The sequence below is a fragment of the Microcaecilia unicolor genome, chromosome 2 (assembly GCF_901765095.1).
Source record: "Microcaecilia unicolor chromosome 2, aMicUni1.1, whole genome shotgun sequence".
Classification (NCBI taxonomy): domain Eukaryota; kingdom Metazoa; phylum Chordata; class Amphibia; order Gymnophiona; family Siphonopidae; genus Microcaecilia; species Microcaecilia unicolor.
Genome location: NC_044032.1, coordinates 492,266,688 through 492,291,272, shown reverse-complemented (window position 1 = coordinate 492,291,272; position 24,585 = coordinate 492,266,688). Strand labels below are relative to the sequence as shown.

The 24,585-nt window shown below is 45.3% G+C and overlaps 1 protein-coding gene across 1 annotated transcript in view; it reads right to left on the bottom strand.

Moving 5' to 3' along the window:
* The window catches only part of HTT (huntingtin), a 990,576-nt gene that overhangs the window by 600,632 nt on the left and 365,359 nt on the right, over positions 1-24,585 (bottom strand). Inside the window, exon 26 of the mRNA XM_030191138.1 lies at positions 24,346-24,548. Within this exon, the coding sequence (XP_030046998.1) occupies positions 24,346-24,548 (203 nt within the window). The remainder of the gene's footprint in view (positions 1-24,345; positions 24,549-24,585) is intronic.

Genomic DNA, 24,585 nt, shown 5'->3' with positions numbered 1-24,585 from the left:
ATCGACTCCCAGAGATCGAGGGTCCCGTCCTCTGTTGAAGAACCGCGGCACTTGACAGTTGGCCGAGGACGCCATCAGATCCAGGCTCGGCGGGCCCCAGCGCCTCGTGATGTCCAAGAACGCCCAAGCCGACAGCTGCCACTCTCCTGGATCCAGAGTATGGCGACTCAGAAAGTCTGCCTTCACATTCATGACTCCCGCAATGTGGGCCGCCGACAGCTGTTCCAGATTTGCTTCCGCCCACAGGCATAGCTTCATTGCCTCCTTGGCTAGAGGAACGCTCCTGGTACCTCCCTGGCGATTGACATAGGCCACTGCCGTGGCATTGTCGGACAGGACCCGTACTGGCCTCAGCACCAGGACCGGGAGAAACTCCCGAAGCGCCAACCGAATGGCTCGGAGTTCCAGGAGGTTGATAGTCTGTTTCACCTCTGCAGGCGACCAGAGGCCCTGCGCTGTCCTCCCCAGGCAGTGGGCTCCCCAGCCCATCAAGCAGGCGTCCGTCGTGACGACCACCCACTCTGGGATTGTGAGGGGCATTCCTGCGGACAGCTTGTCTGGCCTCAGCCACCAATCCAGCGCCTTGCGCACCGTTGGATCCAAAGGAAGGTGTACAGCGTAATCCTCCGATACTGGAGTCCACCGCCGCAGCAGGGAGTGCTGTAGGGGTCTCATATGGGCCCTGGCCCAGGGCACTACTTCCATCGTGGCTGTGATGGAACCCAGGAGCTGCACGTAGTCCCAAGCTCGAAGAGTGGAGGCTGATAGGAACTGGTCCACCTGGACCCGAAGCTTGCCGCTCCGGTTGTCCGGCAGGAACACTATGCCTGCTAGGGTGTCGAATCGGTCTCCCAAGTACTCCAGGGACTGAGGTCGGGCGCAGCTGACTTTTCTCCCAGTTGATGACCCATCCCCAGGGAGCTCAAAAGGGCAATCACCCTGTCCGTAGCCTTCCCACACTCTGCATAAGAGGGGGCCCGGATTAACCAGTCGTCCAGATAGGGATGGACTTGTACTCCTTCCTTGTGGAGGTAAGCCGCGATGACCACCATCACTTTGGAGAAGGTCCGCGGGGCAGTGGCCAACCCGAAAGGGAGGGCTCTGAACTGGAAGTGTCGGCCCGGGACTGCGAAGCGCAGGAAGCGCTGATGAAGAGGCCAGATGGGAATATGTAAGTAAGCTTCCTTGATGTCCAAGGATGCCAGGAATTCCCCTTTCTTCACCGCAGCTATTACGGAGCGGATAGTCTCCATCCGGAAGTGCCGGACCTTCAAGGCCTGATTGATTCCCTTTAAGTCGAGAATAGGTCGAACAGAGCCTTCTTTCTTTGGCACCACAAAGTAAATGGAGTAACGCCCCTTACCAAGTTGATCTACTGGCACCGGGACCATCGTGCCCAGGCAGATCAGATTTTTCAAAGTCTGTTGTACGGCAGCTGCTTTGACCTGGGACTTGCAGGGAGAGTTTACAAACCCGTCTCTCAAGGGCCGGCAGAACTCCAGCTTGTAGCCGTCTCTGATGACTTCCAGAACCCAAGCGTCTGAAGTTACCCTGGTCTACTCGCCCAGGAATGAGGACAACCTTCCTCCTATCTGCACTGGGCCATGGACCAGGTCCCCGTCATTGGGTACGCGACCCTTGGGGAGGGCCGGAGGACGAACCTCCGAGTCAGCGGTCCCTGCGAAAGGAATGCTGCTTGGGGGAGAAGTTCCGTTTGAAGGAAGCGGAGGCAGAGGAGCCCGACTTGCCAGGGCGGTACCGATGGGCTTCCTGGAACCGGCCCTTGGAGGAACCAGGGCGAGCACTGCTGGCCCGAGTCCTGACCTCCGGCAACCTCTTGCCCTTGGACGTGCCGAGCTCCGTCACGATCTTGTCCAGCTCATCCCCAAAGAGCAGCTTGCCTTTAAAAGGCAACTTGGCTAGGCGAGATTTAGAGGCATGGTCAGCCGACCAATGCTTAAGCCAGAGCCACCGCCGCGCAGAGACCGTCTGGGCCATACCTTTGGCCGAGGCTCTCAAAACATCATACAGTAAGTCTGCCAAGTAGGCCAAGCCCGACTCCAGGGTCGGCCATTTCGCCCTCCAGGAAGGATCCGATGGGGAAGCCCACTGCAAAACAGTCAGGCACGCCCTGGCCACATAGGAGCCGCAAACCGAGGCTTGCAGACTCAGGGTGGCCGCCTCAAAGGACGACTTTAAGGCCGCCTCCATTCTCCTGTCCTGAGCGTCTTTCAGGGCAGTGCCACCTTCCACCGGCAGTGCCGTTTTCTTAGTCACGGCAGTGATTAAGGAATCTACCGTGGGCCAGATAAAGGCTTCCCGTTCCCCCTCTGGCAGGGGGTACAGACGGGACATAGCCCTGGCTACTTTCAGGCTTTCTTCCGGGGCATCCCATTGCGCCGAAATCAAGGCCTGCATGGCTTCATGCACGTGGAAGGTTCTAGGCGGGCGCTTCATTCCCAGCATAATGGCGGAGCCAGCTGAGGCTGAGAGCGGGCCTTCCTCCGGAGAGGCAATCTTCAAAATGCTCAAGGCCTGCCCTAGCAGGTTAGGCAAATCCTCCGAGCAAAAAAGGCGCGCTGCGGAGGGGTCATCCGCTCCATCCGAGCAAGGGTCAGTCTCTTCCATAGAGTCCGCAAAGGATCTCTGGGAGAACTCAGACACGCTGCCGTCATCCACATCCAAGGAGACCGAGTCCCCTAGTGGCTGAAAATCCACCCAAGGGCGTTTGAGCACAGAGGCCTCCTCACTCTTATCAGACAAGGGAGCGGGGGCAGCGTTCTGCATAAGAAAGGCCTGATGCAGCAGCAAAATGAACTCAGGGGAGAAACCCCCTAGCCTGTGCATTTCTGCAGCTTGCGCTCTCAACCTGCGATCCCAAGATCAGAGAGGCGCGATGCGCGTCCAAAATGGCGTCCGGCGCGAAACTCCGAGATGGAGCCGCGCGGGAAGAAGGGCGCTTTAATTTCGCTAACTCCTTACTGTCGCCCGATTCAAGGGCGACCAAGCTGTTAACGTCTCCCACCTCGAGGGCGGCCCAAGAAGCCAAGCCGCGTGGCCGGTCACGACCGGGAGGGCGGCCAGCGGGGGATGGGTGCCTAAGGCGGGAAAAGCCGCCGTGCCGGAGGAACTCTCCCGGCTCCGAAAGGGCGCCCAAAAAAGGCGACTCTACCTTCGAGCCCCCCGCTTCCCCGCTAGGTGCGCGAACGCATTCCGGGGAGCGTCTTTTCGCGCCCTTGCCATCAGAGGCCATAGCCACTTGGAGACCGTTCGGGGAACCCCCTGCACGCTAGTAAAAGGTATAAATTACCTGCTTCTTGCTCCGAGCTGCGACAACTTGTTCCAGTGAGCAGCTGCAAATGGACGTCCTTTTTGAACGTTTAAAAAAATTTTTTTTTTTTTTTTTTTTAAAGGAGCCAGTGGGAGGGGGGAGAAAAGGAGGGACCTGGCACCACCAGGACTGCACTTGCTCACGAAGAGCCCTCAACCCCAGGTACTCAACAAAACCTAAACAATTAGGCTTGGAGACTGTTCAGAATAGAGGGGTCTCGAGCCCCCCCAAGAAGGCTAGAGTGACCTTAATCTGACTCCATCTCTAAATAGCACTAGTACTGGGGTAATCGGGGAGTTGTGAAGTTCTAAGAGGAATTGCCACTGAGAGAGACGTTAGGTCTAAGGGACCCGCATTAGTCCGCCTCTCAGCACTGGCAAGGAATAGATACCAGCCTTATGACAAACTGGATTTAGGCTACAGGTTATACAATGCAGCGAATGATAGCCTGATGTAGCAAAAGCATTTATACTTACAGCCTTTCATCATTAAGTGAAGCCCACAAATCATCATTTGGAATGAGGAGTTTATTTGCTAAGGTATAAGTCAAATCAGTGATTGACAACAGGCATGTACAATCAATTAATTATAGGAATATAATAAGCTGCAAACAGGTGTCAAATATTTGCTAATCTTTTATAATTTCTTTTACCAATTAGAGGTTTTACAAGGGAAAGCAATTAGGTAATTTGTTAATTCTGCTGGACACATTGGTTTCCCTTGGAGAGAGAGTGACAACCCTTTTCTCTCTAACTCAAACCAGGAAATACCCTGATTTTTATAGGTGCCCTCAGGATATGGATAATATGACAGTAGATATACCTGATTGGATCTATGCTAATGTCATGGTTGTCACTGATTGGCTCATGCTAATGAGTAGCTTCTATCTTGCTAACATGGTTTTGTCTTTAGCTCGCTTGATCACAAATCTTAAGCAAGACCCTGCTCACAGGAAAGTCTCCCTCCTCTCTTGGACAGCTAGTTCCCTCTTTTCTCTGCACCTGGCATGACTCACTCATTGCTCAACTTGTTTTTCTAACTTACATTAGAGAAAATTCCACTTTGTAACAGATACGGGCTTCCATTTTGTGTTGAAATCCTCCATTTTGTTTCCATATCTATTAACTTAACTTTTAGGCCTCAATCTGGGCTACAAACTAGGTCATACTTTTCCAGTAAGCTCCCAGTTATGTCAGCCATCAGATTTCTGACTCAGCCAAGGTCTGTAATGGCCTGAGCTCTATGACTAGGCCCACCACCATTCCAGTGGGGGGGTCTCTGGCTGTACCATAATTATACAAGACCTAGCCAGAGCTGCTGCTGTGCGACCACACACCTGCTGAGATAGAGAACATACTGAGGAGTTTCCGGCAGCACATGACCACATATAGGGAGGCAAAAGATTGCTCTCTATCTCCACCTGCTGGTAGATGGACACAACCCACCAGCCTATGGATTGATCTGCTTGATAAAATGGAAGTTCCTTTACTAATCTAATGATAAGATGTTTTCAACAGGACAGATTCATACATGGACATCCTCCACAAGAATTTGACAGTAGGAAATTGACTCTGCTATGGTTTCTTCTGGAACTGCTGCTGCATTTGATATGATATAGATCATGTAAATTTAGAGTCCAATCTTTATGCAACAAAAACTTGTAATTTCTCTCTGTGCTAGTTTACACTTTAGATAAAGATGTTCTTCAGAGGTTAGTTTTGGTGTTTGCACCTTCCTATATAGGCCATTAATATGTTGTTCTCTACAAAAGTCCCTTTTATTCCTAGTTCACTTCAATATTTACCACCATTAGCAAACGATTTCCAATATATAAATCTCATTCAAGTTTATCTACAAAACCAAAAGAAAGATCAGGTGGTTCTACTTTTTAACCATTGTTATCCAAAAATCAAAATGGATAAAAGGTAGTAAATCAAATTAAATTAGTTGCCATTTATAGAATCCAGCCCTTTATGTTTAAATGTCAGGAGAATATTACAATTTACTTCTCATGCTTTTCAATGATTTCTTGTTATGATTCTGCTGGATAGGCAGGAGAATGTTTGGGACTCGCTCCTGATTGGCTTGTCAGGGGCTGAGCCAGCAGTCATCAGAAGCTTGATCCATTTAAGCCTGCCTTTCCCTGCAATCCTTGCTTTAGCGTTGATTGCTTTGTTTGCTCATCCGAAGCCAGCCTGTGCTTGGGCGCTTGTGTTCACATTGGAGTTTAGCCTTTCTCATTGGTGCTTGGTGTGTGTGTGTGCTTGGTGTGTGTGTGTGCTTGGTGTGTGTGTGTGTTGCAGTGATGGCGAACCTATGGCAAGCGTGCCAGAGAGGGCACTCAGAGCCCTCTCCTTTGGCACGCGTGCCGTCGGTGGTCCGCTCCGCCCACTCTCCCTCCCTCCCTCTTCCAACGAACGAAGCACCAGGCTGCCCACCCTCCCTCCCTCTTCCAACCAACGAGGCACCAGGCCGCCCGCCCTCCCTCTTCCAACCAACGAAAAGCCACCAGGCCACCCGCCCTCCCTCCCTCTTCCAACCAACGAAAAGCAATTTTTCCTTTGATCTTATCAGACCACAAAACCTTTTCCTATAGGTATGCAGTGTTTCTTTTCAAACACTATATAGCACATCATATTATGTTTCTTCAGCACTGGATTCTTTCTTACCACAATCCCATGTTTTTGAAATAACCTTAGAATTGTTGAACAGTCAACATTTTCCTCAGTTTCAGTCACAGAGTTCTATAGTTCTTTGAGTAATCTTAGGCTTCACAGTGACCGCCCCTCAGCAATTTCATTAACCTTCAACTACTGACTTTAAGGAGACAGCCTGCTTCCACTTTAAAACGATGGACTTAACAGTACCCCCAAGGGATATTAAAATAATTACATTTTCTTATAGCTTTTCTCCTTTCTGTATTTTTGAACAACTTTATACTGGATCTCTTTTGGCAGGTTTATAGGTATAGACTTTTGCTTCAAATTCAATTCAGATAACAAACAACTTGATGCTTCATCAAAAGTATGTGAATCAGCTCAACTACTGTAACTGGATAAAAGTAGGCTCTATTTAACATATTATGAGCCTCTTTATGGCAATTTTTAGAAAAGTGTGATGACTTATACAATCATGACATTTTGGTTTCTTACTTTTAACATCTTTAACTCCTCGGTACTGAAATTGTAGCATAGCAGAGAAACTAAATTTTACTTTAATTCATCTTGAATTTTAATTCTTAGAAAGCAGAATGTGAAGAATGCAAAGGGTGTGAAGATTTAAATATGGCAATGTAGGTCATGCATCCCATGGAAAGTGTATGCTGCACTTGCACCAGCCTCTCACCTACCGAATGCCAAGTTCTTTGAGTTCTGTTTCCTCCTCCTCCTTGCTTTAACAGCACAGATGTGGAAAGTTTCCATTAAGGAGGTGGTAGACACACAAATGGTGACAGAATTTAAAAAAGGTGTGGGACGAACACAGAGTATCTCTAATTAGAAAACAGAACTTGTAAAAAACCTAAACTTAAATGGCTGCATGTGTGCAGATGTGTGATGCTTAGATCACGACTCCAGCTGTGGTGAATTAGGGCCAATACTGGGCAGACTTATATGGTCTGTGTCTCATATATGGGAATCTGGTCTAGGATGGGCTGGAAAGGGCTTAAACAGCAATTTTAGTGGCTGGAACATGAGGACAGTGCTGGACAGACTTTTACAGTCTGTGTCCCGCAAATGAGAAGACAAATAGGGTGGAGTGGGCTTTGACAGCAACTCCAGCAGTTGGAACATAAGGATAGAGCCGGGTGGACTTCTATGGTCTTTGTCCCAGAAATGCCAAAGAAAGACAATAATCAAGTATATAATATCACGTTCATTGTTGATTTAATTATGAATTAATGAGTGTGACTATTGGGCAGACTGGATGGACCATTAATCCTTTCTGCTCCCGGGCTGATCCACAGACCTCAGCTCTGACACAGGCACAAGTATCAGATGTCACCTGACCTACCAGTGCACACATGTGGCGACTTCTCAGCACATAGTGCTAGTGAATCAGAGATAAGTCTTATATGTGCACACCAGAGTGTTTCAAGTTTCAACTTCCATTCCTTCCTTGTCTGCAGTGCTGCGGCTCAAACCCAGAGAGAGACTGAGAGCAAACTGGAATTTTGCTTTATGAACCATTAAATTCTTGTGGGACTGAGTGAGGACAAGTTAAATTCTTGTGGGGATGGGTAAGATTCCAGTGGGGACGGTTAAGATTCCAGCGGGGACGGGTAAGACGTCTGTCCCCGTGCAAATCTCTACTCCCAAACTGACCCATTAGCCTACCATGGATGGCCTCAGATGAGTGTTGGGGGTATTTGAGGGGGGGGGGGGGATAATTAAGGGGATGAGGGGCTTGGATAGGGATCAGGAGGGGACTACTGCTCTATCAGGTTAGGGGGATTGGAGGGTAATGCTGCATTTTTGGGTTAGGAGGTGTCTGCTAGCTCTGCCACCAAGGCAGAGAGTTTCACATTGCTGCCACTGAGTTGCATGCAGTGCCTGATTGTGTGAAAGCACAGCTATGGTTAAGGTAAATGGAATTAAGGTTTGGTAAATGTAAAAACTTACTGTACTTTAGTAAACACACCCCTTAGATCCTTACAGGTGGCCCAGAATATGCTACAGTTCGCTTGATATGTAAAACATCTCTTAGGAACATATTTTAAACCATTACATTGGTTCCTCTATTGCTTGGAGAAATTGATTAAAATGTTGACATTGATTTTCAAAGCATTATGCCAGTTTGTATTGCAACTGCCTTAAAGATTTGCAGACCAGTGTGTGCTTTGCATTCCACAGACAAGGGCCTTCTAGATGTTCCTTCCTTTCAGGTAATCAGGTTAGATGAATATTGATCTTCCCTTTTTATGATAACTGGCCCAAGTTTGTGGAATGCTCTGCCAGACTATTTGCAAGTTAGTACACATTTATTCACATTTAGGAAGCAACTGAAAGCTTATTTCAGAAAGCATAAGTTGGAGAACATTGCCTACATATATATATTTGGCAGTGATTTATTTTTATTTTAATATTGCGTTACTCTTGTCTTATGGGCAATTATTCCAAATGGGTTAGGTTTTGTGCATACCGTGACAGGAATTAACCTCACTCTTATCTATGTAGATTTTGAAGTGATTATGTATGTTCACCGCCTAGGTATGTAGATGAGCAGGATATAAGAATTTTGTTTTAAAAAATACATTAACATGAGAGTAAGACATGATATGAAACTTCAGCTAGATCACAGCGCCATGTTTGCAAGTAAAAGAAATTCTAGTACGACTGAAACATGAATCTAGGTTTCATGTGCAATTACTAGATCTGATATCAGCTCAAGCACCATAGGGGCATCCCAACCATCAAGATAATGTTTACATGAAAAAAAGAAATAAAAACAAGGCTCTCAGGAGGAGGGAAGTGTTGACATACAGCTGATGGCAGCCTAGCCAACGAGCTCCTCCATACTCTGTGTAATAAGCTATCTTCAGTGACACCACAGGAGATTTTAGCTGGTTTGGTAAGGTTGTAATCGACCCGTGGATTTCTTCAAGTGTAATGATAAGTCGCAAAGCACAGATGGACTTAAAACTAATGCTCACCAAGCATCTGGTACATCGGAGTGAGGGGCAGCACAGATGGAGCTTGCTGCAACGCTGACAGCCTAACCGCATAAAGCGCCTGAGGTTGAAATGTTAGGCGAAAGTGAGCCAAATGGATTTAAACATGGATGTCCAACTTAAAATTCCACCATGGTGAGCCTCAGAAAACACCTTCTGGCAGATGTGGCGAGCCTCCACAAAAAGAATGGGTCTTCATTTGAACGCTTTTGAGGAGCATGTTATTCAGCATGACCAGGATGTGGTTGATTTGACTAAATGAACAGATACTCTGGACACTAAATATGAGGATCTTCTTGCCTGAGTAAAGGATGGAGAGAACAGAGCACACAGAAATAATCTGTGGGCATGGGGAGTCCTTGAAGAGATGCAGGAACAGGACCCAGCTGCTCTTATGCTGCAAGATTACCATCAGTTTCTTTGGGCTGCGGACCAGTCTGTGGAGTTGCCTCATATCGATTTTGAAAGAGTGCATCGCGCCCTGGGACATAAGTTAGTTGGCAGGCCATGCAATATCATTGCTTGCTTCCTATGCTTCCCCATCAAGCAACATGTTTTACAAGCAGCCCGTAATGTGGGCCATATCATTCTGAATGGCCCTAAAGTGGAACTCTTTGTGGATATTTCAGTTATCACTTTGTGCAGACGCTGGGAGTTTCTCCCAGTCAAGAACTGCCTTACTGATAATGAAGTAAGATATTGCTGGCTTTACCCTTCAGGTTATCCTTTGGCCTTCATAATCGGCAGGTTAAGGTCTTTAGGCATTCAGAAGCTCTTGCCCTTCTTAAGGAAGCCAAGTTATGGTGGGGAAAACACCTCGGATTCTAGTGAAGATGGCGGATTGGAGTACCCTTTGACCAGTCAGCGGTGGAAGAGCAATGACCAGCGGAGTCAACTGCATCACAGTCCTACAACCACAACTCAACCTGCCCAACTTTCTCTGCTTTGGGCCTTCTGCTACTTGAGTGAACTCTTTATCCTTGGTGGGGAGTTTTTTTTTTTTGGGGGGGGGGGGGTTGCTTCCACAGTGGGGTCCATCTTTGTATAGAGGGCTGTATTTGGGTTCTTTGTGCCTTACTTACTGTGGAGATTACCTATGTACTGCCAATCTGTTCTGTGTTATCCCTATTTGATGTTTTATGTTCCTGTTTCTAGTATAGCTGGGGTTGATCTTCCACTATGTATTTTATTATGCTGTTCTGTGGAGTTTGATGTTAGGGAGGGAGTCAGGGGATGGTTATCTTCTCTCCTAGGCCTTTACGTTTTTTTTTGGTGGGGGGCAGTTAATACTGGAGTTTGGGTGGTGGGGTGGGGGAAGGGGTGGGGATAGTCAGGAGGAAGTTTGGGAGGAGAGAGATGGTAGAGGTGATATCTGTTGGCAATGGGAAGGAATGTTGGTTGGTGTGTACAGGGTGGGGTGTTTGGATGTGTGTTGTGTGGAGGGATGCTTGGCTTGCTTGGAGCGACAATGTCATGGGCATTGCTTGTTCCTGTGTGATTTATTGGCTCTAAGCTTTTAAACTGCTTAACTTTTAATATTCGAGGCCTTAACACTCCGAACAAGAGAAAGCTTTTCTTTAAAGAAGCAGAGAGAGTCTGGATGGATATAGGCTTTGTGCAGGAAACACACCTTTTACCAGAACATGAGCCCTTATTTCTTCGTAACAGGTACTCTAGGATTTACTTTGCTTCCAATAGTCTGAAGTTCAAAACCAAAGGGGTATGTATATTATTCGCTAACTCTAGTTCCCCGGTGGTCCATGATGTAGTTCGAGATAGGGAGAGGAGGTACCTGCTTCTCAAGGTGCAGTTTGACCAGCACCTCTACATCCTGCTTAATGTTAATGCTCCTGATGTGGAGTAGGGCCACTTCAGAACCCTAGGTAGGATTCAAACAGACAAGAATGAGGATCAGCTCTTAATTGGAGGGGACTTTAATATTATCCTGAATGCTACTTGTGATAACACTGGGTGGTGGGCTATGGCAAGGCTGATAGGAGGCAGTTGAACACTCTATTGCCCCAATGAGATGTAATTGATGTTTGGAGATTTTAATATTCTAATGATATAGACTATACGTTCCACTCGTGGGTTCACGACTCCTATTCCAGAATTGACATGTGGTTGACAGGCAAGGACGTGGTGTCTCATATTCAGACCGATACTATTGAAGCGATGATCTGGTCGGATCATGCACTGGTTGTGATAGTGCTGAGGATGGGAGCATACCTTCAGGAGAGGCGGTTCTGGCAGTTGTTCGATGTGTTGCTGAAGGTTCTTACACATGTACAAAAGGTGGAAAAGGATTTGAAAGAGTATTTTGAGTTTAATGACCTGGCAGAGATTTCTCCTGAAGTCTTTTGGGAGTGGCTGAAGGCTATTCTGCGGGGCAAAATAATTGCCTTGTCCACCCGTTGCAAGAATGTGCACACCCAGAGGCGCTTTGAGTTGCTGGAGCATGCTCATAAGCAGGGGAGTGGGGGGGGGGGGGGGGTTCACCATCTGTTACCTCAGATTGAAAGGCTCTGGACAGAGCTTCAGGAATTAGACCTGGCCGCTATTAATAAGAAACACCCTGCTGCAGGACTATTTTAAGGGGGCTAACAGAACTGGTATGATGTTGCCCATAAACTTAAGCAGCAGGTGCAACGAAATATGATTCTTAAGATTCGGGATGAGATTGGTTGTGTGCATACTACTCCAGAGATCATACAGAAGGTGTTCATGCAGTTTTATCACCAATTGTATTGTTCTGAGTGGGAGGCCTCTCCTGAGGAGTTTGATCAATTTTTTGTGAGACTGGAGTTCCCCAGGCTAACAGATGTGGAGGCGGCCCAACTGTCATTGTCCATTACAGAGGAGAAGATTGGTTGGGTGGTTAAAGATATGTCTGTGGGAAGGCCCTTGGCTTGGACAGCTTGCAGTTCTTGTTGCCATTCTCCTGCTTCTTTGTCCCCGAGTCATCTTCTGGGAGCCTCTGCCATTCCATCAGGTGGTCGGGTCAAGGACAGAGCTAGCCCCGCCCTGTGACTGACATCACTCTGGGTGCAGGGTGAAGAGGCCCAGACCAGCATCGGAGAGTGTTAGTTCCTGTGTGTGTTCCAGCTTGTGGTTCCTACTGCCTTTCTCCTGCTTGTTTTTCCCTGGGTCATCTTCTGGGAGCCTCCGCCATTCCATCAGTTAGTTGGATACAGCAAGGCCCTACCCCGTGAGTGTCATCATTCTGAGCACTGGGTAAGAGGCCCAGACCAGCGCCGGAGTAGCAGGCGACTCCTTGTCATGCTGACAAAGGAGCGCGACCAAGGAGTTGGTCGCTCCTTAGGGAGCTCCTTTGAGACGAGTTGGGGGTTAAAGGAGGGTAATTGTTTTGAGGGGAGGTGAAAGGTGAGTGTGTTTGTGGGTTGTGAGAGGTTGTGTGGTTAGTATGAGTGATATTGAGGTAGGTATTGGAAGGCGAAGGTATGGTGATTTGGTTTATCTTCTAGCCATATAAGATCTATGGGGAACCTGAAATATGCTATGTGAATATAGTTTGAAGTAAACTCTACTGCAGGTTGGTTTGATGAATACTAGATTGGTTAAGAAAAGTTGGTGGTGATTCGAGACTTGATTGATGCTATGGGTTTCGATGTGCTATGTATAACAGAATCATGCCTGTTAAACGTAGATAAGATTCTTGTGAATCAATGTTGTCCATTAGGATACAGACGGGAGTGGGCCTGTAGGAAGTATAAGAGAGGGGGAGGGGCATTGATTTGAAGAAGTGTTGTTCTGAACTGATGGATTATGGTGAAATATTAGTACTGATTGGGGAGAGACCGAGTTTGTGTCTGGTTTATAGTTCTACAGGGATGATGAGAGTGGATTATTTGTTTTTTTAGTTGAATTTATATGTGGCTTGCTGATTAGTTTGGATAGGCTTTATATTTTAGGAGATTTTAATATACCATCGCAGATGGAAAAGGGGGGGGGGGGAGGTGATATACTACTACTACTACTTAACATTTCTAAAGCGCTACTAGGGTTACGCAGCGCTGTACAATTTAACATGGAAGGACAGTACTTGCTCAAGGAGCTTACAATCTAAAAGACAGGTGTACAATCTAAAGACAAGTGTAGAGTCAATCTGATAGGGCATACTATATTTCTCGAAAGGTTAGGTGCCGAAGGCAGCATTGAAGAGGTGAGTTTTAAGCAGAGATTTGAAGATAGGTAGGGAGGGGGCTTGGCGTAGGGGTTGAGGAAGATTGTTCCAGGCATAGGGTGAGGCAAGGCAGAATGAGCGGAGCCTGGAGTTGGCAGTGGTGGAGAAGGGTACTGAAAGGAGGGATTTGTCCTGTGAGCAGAGGTTACGGGCGGGAACATAGGGGGAGATGAGGGTAGAGAGGTAGTGAGGAGCCGCAGACCGGGTGCATTTGTAGGTAAGGAGGAGAAATATATAGATATAGATATATATATAGATATAGATATATAGATAGATATAGGGAAATGATCCAGTGTTTCAAACTTTAGAGACTATCTTTTGGCCAGATTGTGCGCTCTACTACACATTCTTCTGGTAATATTATAGACTTTTTTTTTTTGTCATCAAAGTTAGAACGAGAACTTAAGACAGTCCCCAGTGATTAAGTTTGTGGGTTGGTCAGACCATGCAATCATTTCATTTTCCCTGTGTGTTGCTGGAGGTCCAGTTGAAAAAGATATTTGTCCTAGAAAAGGCCAGGTGAGGAATAATTTTAAACTAGGTGAATTGAAGGTGTGGGTGCCTATGGTGAATTTAGATGATCAGAATTCCTTGGATGAGCTGGTGGAAGATTGGTACTCTACCCCTGAATCAGAAATGGATGTTGTGGCACCAATGAAAAATGTGCTTTATAGGGAGGGTTATAGGCTGAACCCTTCGTTAACATCAGCAGTTAAACATGTGATGAGAAAATTATGTCAGAGTAAGCATCAGTAGCAAAGAACTAGAGATGCTGCCGAAGTTAACGGAGGACCTGTCTTTGTGTGAACATGAGAGGAACAAGTACTATCAGTTTAAAATACAATCTGCTTTGTATAAACCTAAGGAACTAAGGAACTATTTAGTACAGTGAAGCAACTGGTGAAGGGACAGGTGAGAGGTATTGCAGGTGAGGGTCCAGATTCAGTAGCATATGCTGATTTTTTATTGCAAAAGATGGAAAGGTTAGATTTATTGTTATTGGGACCTAGTACAATCATGGGCTAGAATGATGATATGATTTGTGTTGAGGTTTGGACCAATTTTAGTTTGGTAACAAAATTTGAGGTGACTAGTATTGTAGCTTCTCTGATGCCCACAAAATCTCTGATGGATCCATGTTCTGCAGCAGTAGTAAGCGGCTCGTCTTAATCAGTTGCTCCAAGTTTGTTCTTGATTATGAATAAATCTTCTTTGTGGAATGTTCCCAAGAAGTGTAAGACATCTACAGTAAAACCTCTCTTAAAAAGAGAATCAATGGATGTGCTGAATTAGGTAATTATAGGCCAATTTCAGTTGTTCCTGTAGTATTGAAGGCAATTGAAAAAGTAGTCCTCCATCAATTGCTTAAGTTTGTGGATATGGTAAAGTGCCTAGATGATCATCAATATGGTTTTAGGCCTGGACATAGTGTTAAGACCTTATTATTAACCTCTCTAGATGTGATGAGGCAGGGGACTGATTAAGGTCTAACGTTTTGTTTTGTTTCTTTGAATGTGTCCTCTGCATTTGACACAGTAAATATTGATCTTTTGCAGTCCAAAATGAAGGGGATTGGAATTGGTGGAGTTGTGTGGGATTGGTTTGTTTCATTTTTGAAGGGACATTAGATGCAGGTTGTTAGTATGGGGGAAGTATCCTCCGTGTTACCAGCATCTAAGGGGGCACCGCAGGGCTCTGCTCTTTCTGCCATGCTATTTAACATCTATATGGCCTCCTTAGGAGCAGTTTTTATTTATGTCACGTCTGTGGTCGTGACCCCTCTCAGACTTACCTTATTTCTGGGGGTCAGCTTCTGAGCTGGCTTCAGTCTGTCCTTTCTGAGTTAGTTCTGTCTCTGTGTGCTGGCTGTTTCCAGCATGGCTCTAATTACTCCACTATACTGCACCTGTGTATGTTGAGCCTCTCTATGCTTCAGTATGCTTTCTGCCTGGTTTGTGCTCCCCTCGCCCTCTGGGGACCAGAACCGGAGGCTGCCATAGACTGTCTTGCTGTCCCTACCCATTCCAGGCTTCAGCCTAGTCCGGTCCGGATCTTCCAGGCTGCCAGACTTGTCTTTCTTGTTTGTGCCTGAACAGCACCTGTAGTTGCCTTGAGATTGCTGCAGCTGACCCTCAGGTGCTGATGGCTTTTATTAATCTCCTAGAAACATCTGTGTTTGCCTTTGCATCGTCTAAGGTCCCTGGTATGTTGGGGTGCGCTGTGCACTTCTGCCTAGTCTAGTTCTAGTTTGAGTTTCTTGCTTGATTTTAGTTAGCTTGTGTGCAGCTTAATTCTAGTTAGTCGGTGTGTAGCTAGTTTTGGTTCTATTGCTTATTTCCTAGTCTTGCCTCCGGTCTGTATCCCTGGCTTGGGTTTCTTTCTTAGTGGCTGCTTGGCAGCTTTCAGTATTGCTCTGCTCCCTGCCTGTATTCCTAGCTACTGGAGCTCCAGCCCTAGTTCTGTTCTCTGCCTGTATTTCTCAGCTACTGGAGCTCCAGAAATAGCCCTGCTCCCTGCCTGTATTTCTAGCTACTGGAGCTTCAGCCATAGTCCTGTCCTGTTCACTGCCTGTATTTCTCAGCTACTGGAGCTCCAGCCATAGCCCTGCTCCCTGCCTGTATTTCTCAGCTACTGGAGCCCCAGCCATAGCCCTGAACCCCTGTCTGCCTTGCTTTTGCCTAGGTGCCTGTGGGCACTTCTGAATCCTGATTCCTGGTGTTCCTGCCTGCTAGTTCCAGTACCAGTTTTCCTGCAAGTACTGCCGGCTGCCTGCACCCGGGGGCTCAACCCCCGGGGAACGGCGGCTATGTGTAGGTGAAGCCTAGGTCCAGTCCTGTGTGTTCCTGTCCAGCATGTTCCAGTTCAGTGCGTACCAGTCCGGTGTGTTCCTGTCCAGCGTGTTCCAGTTCAGTGCGTACCAGTCCGGTGCGTTCCAGTCCAGTGTGTTCCAGTTCAGTACTCCAGTCTGGGGTTCCAGTCCTGTTTTGCCTTGTCTCTGGTTTGGAGGTGATTTTGCCTGCCACTGCCGCTCTACGGCAGGGGTCCAAGGGCTCACAACCCAGTGCTTCTGGGAGAAGCACGACAATTTAATACAGGATTCATAATGACATCCAATTTTTCTTTCCAGTGAAGGGAGATTTAGGTGGTCTGATTGCACCATTGAATGACTGTGGGCCAGATGCACTAAACTTTAACGAGCCAATAACGAGCCATTAACGAACAAGTAGTAAACCGTGGCATGCACTAAACAGTTTTTCCGATGGCGGTAGCAGGTAACGAAAACGGAATACAAACGAGTAACTACCATTGTAATGTGGACGATTCTGGATGCACTAACTATACCGACGATTGCACCGACTCATTTACCGCAATATATTTAACGTGTGGTCAGAGCTGTCGGTAAGGCCGGAGCTGTCATACAGACACGTCATAACACGTCCTTGTGGGCGTCCTTGCCCCCCTACCCGAGGTCGCTGCTCCCCGCTCCCCTCTGCATTAAAAAAATTGTGATTGTAGGCAGTCCCGGCCCCCCTCCCTCCCTTCCTTCCTCTCTCTCTTTCTAAACAGCTCCCGCCATCCTCCGCCCCGTGCCCCGCCGCCCCGTCCCCTGAGGTCGTCGCCGCCGCTCCCCCCCTCCATCTTACCGGGCCATCGCAGCGCCTATCACCTCTGTGTGAAGGCAATGCAACGGCAAGAACAGCTGATCCTCTTCGCTGAAGTCTTCGGACGTCCCTCCTTTCGTCCAGGGCCCGCCCTCGTTACTTACCTCAGACGAGGGCGGGCCCTGGACGAAAGGAGGGACGTCCGAAGACTCTTCAGCGCAGAGGATCAGCTGTTCTTGCCGTCGCAGCGCCTTCACACAGAGGTGAGAGGCGCTGCGAGGGCCCGGTAAGACGGAGGGGGGGCTCAGTGGAGGGGGGGGAGCACAGGGCAGAGGATGGCGGGAGCTGTTTAGAAAGAGAGAGAGGAAGGAAGGTAGGGAGGGGGGCCGGGGCTGCCTAAAACACTATTTTTTTAATGCAGGGGGGAGCGGGGAGCAGCGGCAACCTCGGGCGGGGGAGGGGGGGCGAAGGACGTCCTTTATTAAAGGACGTCCATAGGCCCTTTTTTATTTTTTTTACGTACCGACACTTTACCAAAGGTATTCATGCATCCGACTTTTGAATACCACACCAAACATTTCTGAGGTGTTCTTTTAGTGCATTCTTCGTTTTTTCAAATTCGGTAAGAACTTTTACATTTTACTTTCTTTTACATTTGGTTGATGCATCTTGGCCTGTATGTCAGCTGTTAAAAGATGGATGTGTTCAAATAGATTAGTTTTGAATTTTAGTAAAACTGAAGTGATGTTTATTGGGAATGCTGAGGATTGTAGATCAGTGAGGTTGGGTGGGTCTGAACTGCCAGTGAAGAACAGAATGTATGTGTTGGGTGTGATTCTCGATCCTTTATTGTCCAAGCAGATCAAGTAAAGCACGTGGTGAGATCTGCTTTTCTCCATCTTCATTTACTGTCTACACTGAAACCGATGTTATTGAAATGCGATTTTCGGTCACTAGTACAGAATATGGTGATTTCTTGTATTGATTTCTGCAATATGTTGTATCTAGGGTTGTCTAAATCTAAGATGCAGGCATTGCAGATAATACAAAATGCTTCAGCTCAATTGCTAGCAGGTACATCTCAGTTTGAACATGTATCCCCAATCCTTCGTTCATTGCACTGGCTGTCAGCACACTCTCGAGTACAGTACAAGATGGCACTTTTGATTCACCAGATATTATGATCAGACTGTGTTCCATGGAATAATCTGCCTGGTTACCTGAGACTGTTTAGTGGCAGGACTCAATTTTGTAAATTTTTGAAGACGTATTTGTTTTAACACGCATGGCTGTTTTAGGAGTGACATGTTTGGAACTGTTTTTGAATATTTGTTTGTTTTATTGTGTATGCTGATTTGTAATCTGCCTAGTTGTAGGCGGAATAGAAATTTTTAAATAAACTTTTCAAAAGATATTTAATTAACTTGTCAGCTCATTTGTTCAGTTCCCTCGGGGAGGGATCGATGTTGCCACATTCTTGGCGTTTAGCTGGAGTAACTTTGATTACTTACAAAATTTTGATGACAATATTAGCTAAACGCCTGAGCACTATATGCCTTGGTTGGTGATGGATGATCAACTGAGGTTTATCCATGGCCGCCAGACGTTTGATAATATCAGGAGTCTATGTCACTTAGTATAGTCAGCTCAACAATGGGTTCCAGCAGTGATCTTGGGCATCGATGTGGAAAAAGCCTTTGATAGGGTCTTGTGGCCCTATCTTTTTTGGGTTTTGGGGGAGGTTGGCATCCCTGGGCATTTTTGGCTTGGATTTGGACTCTATGCAGGCAGCCCTTGACTAGTCTGCAGATCAACGCAGGGTATACTGAGAGTTTTGAGTTGGCCTGCGGTACTAAACAAGGCTGTGCGCTTTCTCCAGTTCTTTTTGCATTAGCTATGGAGCCTCTGGCTCATCTGGCATGCCATTCTGATCAGATACGAGGCCTCGTCTGTGGAGGAGTGCAGCATAAAATTCTTCTGTTTCCTGATGACATTTTATTTTTACAGACCCGTCCGATTCCCTACTTGCGCTGGAGGTAGAATTGGAATCTTTTGGGCTAGTGTCAGGCTTTAAGATTAATAAAACTAAGTCGGAAGTGTTAAATCTTTCAGTGGCTGAGCCCGAGGTGGGTCATTTGAAGGAACGCTTAACGTACAGTTAAACTGCATATTCTCTGTGGTATCTGGGGGCCAACCTAACATCTACTACAGAGGGCTTGTTTCAGACTACCTATCCGGAATTGGTGAGGAAGTTATGGGGTGAATCAGATCAATGGCACAGTTTGTATATTTCTTGGTTGGGCAGAGTTCATGCAATCAAGATGGTTTTGCTCCACAAGATACTGTATTTGTTTGTGGCCTTGCCAGTCCCTATCCCTTACCAGTTTTTCGGAAGCTCCATAAAAGGGTTTTTCCAATTCATTTGGCAAGGGAAACCCCCTAGAGTCCAGAGACATGTGCTGTTTCAATTTCAGCGGCAGGGAGGCATGGGGGTGCCCAATTTTCGATTTTACTATCAGGCTGCCCAGCTCAGGTATCTTGTTAATTGACCTTGTAACCGTGATAAGAGTTGGGTTAAGATGGAGCAGTCCCTTATCGGGATACCCCATTGTGGGTGCTGCCCTGGCTATTTGTGCTGATCCGGAGGGAGGGGGTCCTGCGCACTAATAATCCTATCCTTCTCCAAACCCTTAAGCTTCGGTGTAGGGCCCAAGGCTGTCTTCTACCGGGCCAAACTTATTTTTTAATTTTTTGACAACATCTATCTGCTATGCAGAGGGTTTTACCTTGCGCCTAGCAGATTGTAACTATGTAGCATGGGAGGGCAGAGGTCTTTGCACTTTAGGGCAAGTATGGGACAAGGGTGAGCTGGTGAGTTTTCTGGACTTAGTAGAGGAATTTGGATTAGGCCAAAGGGACACCTTCCCCTATTGGCAATTAGTGGACTTTATTCAATGCCGTGCTAAAGGGGAGTTACTTCTTTTGGTAGCTCCCCTTGAACAAGCTGTGAATGGGAGTGGTGGCTGGGGATACATCTCCCATTTTTATGGGGCTTTGTTGGCCCAGTTACCACCTCCCTTTAAATATGTTCGCCAATGGGAAGATGCCCTAGGGGTCCATTATACAGATTGGGAATAGGAGGTGATCTATAAAAACCTTCTACAGGTATCCATCTCTAGCTGCCTAGTTAAGAAGGTTATAAATTGTTGTATCAATGGCATCTCACCCCAGTGTGCTTGAAAGCTATGTATGGGAGTGGCTCTGATCTGTGTTGGTGCAGCTGTGGGGGCCAGGGTACCTTCCTTCACATTTGGTGGAATTGTCCCAAAGCTCAGGATTGGGGAGGGATTGTTGCTTGGGTGTAAGAGATTTGGGGAGTCTGGGTGTTCCCAACGATTACCAGCTATTTGCTTAATTTTGAGCCCACTGAGTTGTGGGTACGGAATCACAATTACAGCTGGCCATCTAGTGCTGGTGTCTGTCTGGAAGCAGCAGAAGGTTCTTGCCCTTCTTAAGGTCTGACGCAAGGTAAACTTTGTCTATTTGATGTCTAAACTCACTGCCACCTGCAGGAACCAATTGCCTTAGTTTTGTAAGGTCTGGGAGGCTTATATAGGATGGACTGGGAGACAGTCAACACCGCTATGAGCGAACTGGCATCTACAGTTGTCCTGTATCACCACATTTTACAATGTTTCTATAATGTTTTCTATTGTTTGCTCTCTGTGTCAGATGGCAAGGTGGGAGGGGAGGGAGGGGGTCGGGGAGGGAGGAGGATTTTATGCTGTGTTTCATATTGGCATTGTTAGCCACGTATGCTATTCGCTATTTTACCTGTGGGGGGGAGGTTGGGGAGGTTCTTATTGTTATATTTTTTTCTTTATGTTTGCATAATTATCAAATCTAAATAAAAATATTTTTTTAAAACAAGGCTCTCAGCCAGGGATGACCATACAGGAGGTGCCATTCTTATCTCACAATTCTACAGACACAGAAATTATACTTTGCCAAAATAACCCATAAAGACCTTTTATCACAGAAGCCATATTTTGCAATGGACATGATTATAAAAGCCAGTATCTTTAAAAAAGTTTATGTCAAAAATAAGGACCATTGTAGTTTACGCAATTAAAAATAGTGATGCTTAATGACTATGAAAATCTGTCATGATTATCCTCAATACTATTTCAAGCTAGGAACATACTGTGGCTTCAACCTGTGTGTATGGAGAAATGCATTACCCTGAACATTAAGGGGTACTTTTACAAAGATGTGTTAATGGATTTAGTACACGCTAAATGTCGCTCAGCCTACTATGTCTATGAGCTGCATGGCACTTAATGCTTACTAATTCGTTAGCACACACTAAATCCGTTGGGACACCTTAGTAAAAGGATACCTAAATCTTTGAAGGAATACTTACTTCAGTTTTGCTATAAGCTTTGCTCCAGTCTATATAAACATAAAGCTCTTATACAGATGTAGATTGTATTATGTATGATACATAAAAATCTTATAACTCCACCGGGTAGACCCATAGTGGCGTCAGTAGATTCGATATTAGAACCATTATCGCAATTTGTAGATTGGCATTTACAACCACTAGTACAACAAGGTAAAACATACATAAGAGATAGCACTCATTTTTTGGAGATTCTAGAAACTATTGAGATACAGAATCACACAATAACACTAGTGACATTTGATATCGTATCTCTTTATACATCATTACCATTATCAAAGTGTTTAAAGATTTTGGCGGAACGTCTAGCAAGTAGGCAGCGTCCCCATCGAGTTCCAACCTCATTTTTGATGAGCTTAGCAAAAATTTCTTTAACAAAAAATTTCTTTTTATTTAAAGATCAATTTTATCTTCAAAAAAAAGGAGTTGCGATGGGAGCAACGTGTGCCCCGTCTACAGCATGTTTATATATGATGGATTTTGAAGATCAGTGGTTAGATTGTAATCCTTGGGCGCATCATGTCATTAGTTGGCATAGATATATCGATGATATTTTTGTTGCATGGAACGGTAACCAAGATGAGTTAGATCAATTTCACAACTGGTTAAACTCTAGAGATCAAAATATAAGTTTCACTAAGCAGCAATCTGCTACTCAAATAAATTTTTTGGATGTTTTGGTTAAACAACAGCAAGGCACATTGAATACTTCTTTATACGTGAAAGCTACAGATCGTAACACATTGTTACACTTCACAAGCCATCATCCACAGAGCACTAGAGAAAGTCTTCCATTTGCACAATTTTTAAGAGCACGCAGAATTTGCTCTGACTTGACAGAATTTAAAAGTCATGCCAAACAAATGAAACAGAAATTTGCAGCTAGAGATTATCCCCATCAATTGGTTAAACGGGCTTATTCCAGAGCAAAATATAATCATCGGGAACATCTGTTCCGTAAACGAGACAAAGAAGATTCTAGTCATCTACTAACCTGTGTATTAAAATTTATGCAAGGCACAGCAAACACAGTTCGTATTATGAAAAAACACTGGAAGATCTTACAATTGCATCCAGTATTTAAGAAAAAAGAACTCAGAGTGGCATATTCTAGAGGACTAAATTTGAAAGAGATGTTACAAGACAAACCACGAGCCCTGACTACAAGGAACTCAGGGCATCAACCATGTATGAAGTGTATATTTTGTCCTTTGATGATAAAGACACGAACGTTTCAAAATCCACTTGATGGACGCGAATATCATCTACAATATGCTACAGACTGTGAATCGAATCATGTAATATACATAGTGATATGCCCATGTCGTAAAATCTATGTGGGCAAGACGACACGATCCTTGAAAAATAGGTTAAGTGATCACAAATATAATTTGAAGCATTCACGAGCAGATGCTCCCCTAGTACAACATAGTAAACAGCATGCACATAAATTTGAAGATCTGAAATGTTTAGTATTGGATCATATTCCAATGAATGTTAGAGGAGGGGATCGTAATCGCCAATTAATACAAAGAGAACAACGTTGGATCTATAGATTGAGATCCTTAATGCCGGAGGGTCTAAACAATAGAGTAGAGTGGAAAGCGTTTCTTTAAGAATATAGCGAGAGAGCTGCCCTTTAAATCTTTGCCGTACAGAGCGTGAAATAGCGAGCACGGGAAACAATATAAATACTTCCGGTTAAGTCACAACAACAATGCAGTTGAAAGCTGATGGTCTGTGAAGGTATTCCTTCGTTCGGTGAAAATGTGAGTTGTTCCATTTACTCTGTTTCCGGATGATAACTGATTTAACAAGTCTTTATTATTTGGTTGTAGGTGCGAAGAAGGGCTATTTTGTCCGGCTCCTTAAGAAGCTACGAGCGAAGCGGGAGCTCGCCGTTGGGCTTGGACTAGTTTAATTTACCCTCGCACAAACCACAGCTAAGTACTATTTGAATAATAGTTCTATAATAGTTCTATAACAACAAAAGGAAGTGTTAATGAACTAGAGGTTTTTTTGACTGATGAGGATTCTCGCCAGCGTGAACTGAAAGTCAGACACGCAGAGCAGAGCGGTCAGCTAGTTTAATATTGAATGTTAACAGCTGAGACCGAGAGTCTGAAGTCTTTTCCTCTATTATTGATAGCAGTTGCCATTTTGAAACTAATATTTGTTCCTATTGAGTATATTATGTATGATAAACAATAAATAAATAAATCATCTTGGATTCCTCTCTTTCTCTGCACATATCCAACAGACAGCTAACACCTGTAGTTTCTTTCTCTATTATTACCAAGATTTGCCCCTTCCTTTCTGAGCACACTACCAAAACTCTTATCCAAGCTCTCAAGATTTTATTCTTAAGACTATAGCAAGTTGCTTCTCACAGGTCTCCCACAAAGCCATCTCTCTCTCCTTCAATCTATGCAAACTTCTGCTGCACGACGTATATCCTGCTAGTGTCGCTATGCTGATATTAGCCCTCTCCTCAAGTCATTTCATTGGCTCTCTATCTATTTCTGCGTACAGTTCAAACTCCTCTTACTGACTTACAAGTGCCATTACTCTGCAGCTCCTCAGTACCTCTCCACTATTATCTCTCCCTACACGTCTCCCTGGGAACTACATTCATTGGGTAAATCTTTCTTATCTGTACCCTTTTCCTCCACTGCCGAGTCCATTCCTTTTATGTTGCTGCACCAAACACCTGGAATATACTTCCTGAATCAGTACGGCAAGCTCCAGCTTTGGCTGTCTTCAAATCTAGGCTAAACGCCCACCTTTTTAGGCTGCTTTTAACTCCTAGTCACTTGATCAGTGTAAGCCACATTGAACTCAAACTTGTTTGGGATAATGTGGGATATAAATGTCATAAATAAATAAACAAACCATTTTTTTTAAACATCCTATAATAGATAAAGCCTTCACCTGACCTACAGTACATGTATGTCTAACATCGAAATTGTTACATGAACAGAAGAAATGGTTTTCTCTTTAATATAAATTAATATATAGAAGAAAAAATAAACTGAGCAGTAATTTTGATGTATGCTATATATTATATAAGCAAAGTACCTTAATTGCAGGACCAGGAGCCACATCATCAATCACATGAGAACAGATATTGATGACCTTCAGTAAATGAGAAAAAAGTTGCTCTACCATGGTAACAAGGATCCTGTCACCCAGTGCTGGCCATGGCTCTTCCTGTTTATTAACTCCTTGATTTATATCTTCTTCAGCCATAAAAGGGTTTTTAAGAGACTTTGGAGCAGTAGCTGAAAAGCATGAAGTCTTGGTTTATCACTCAAGCTG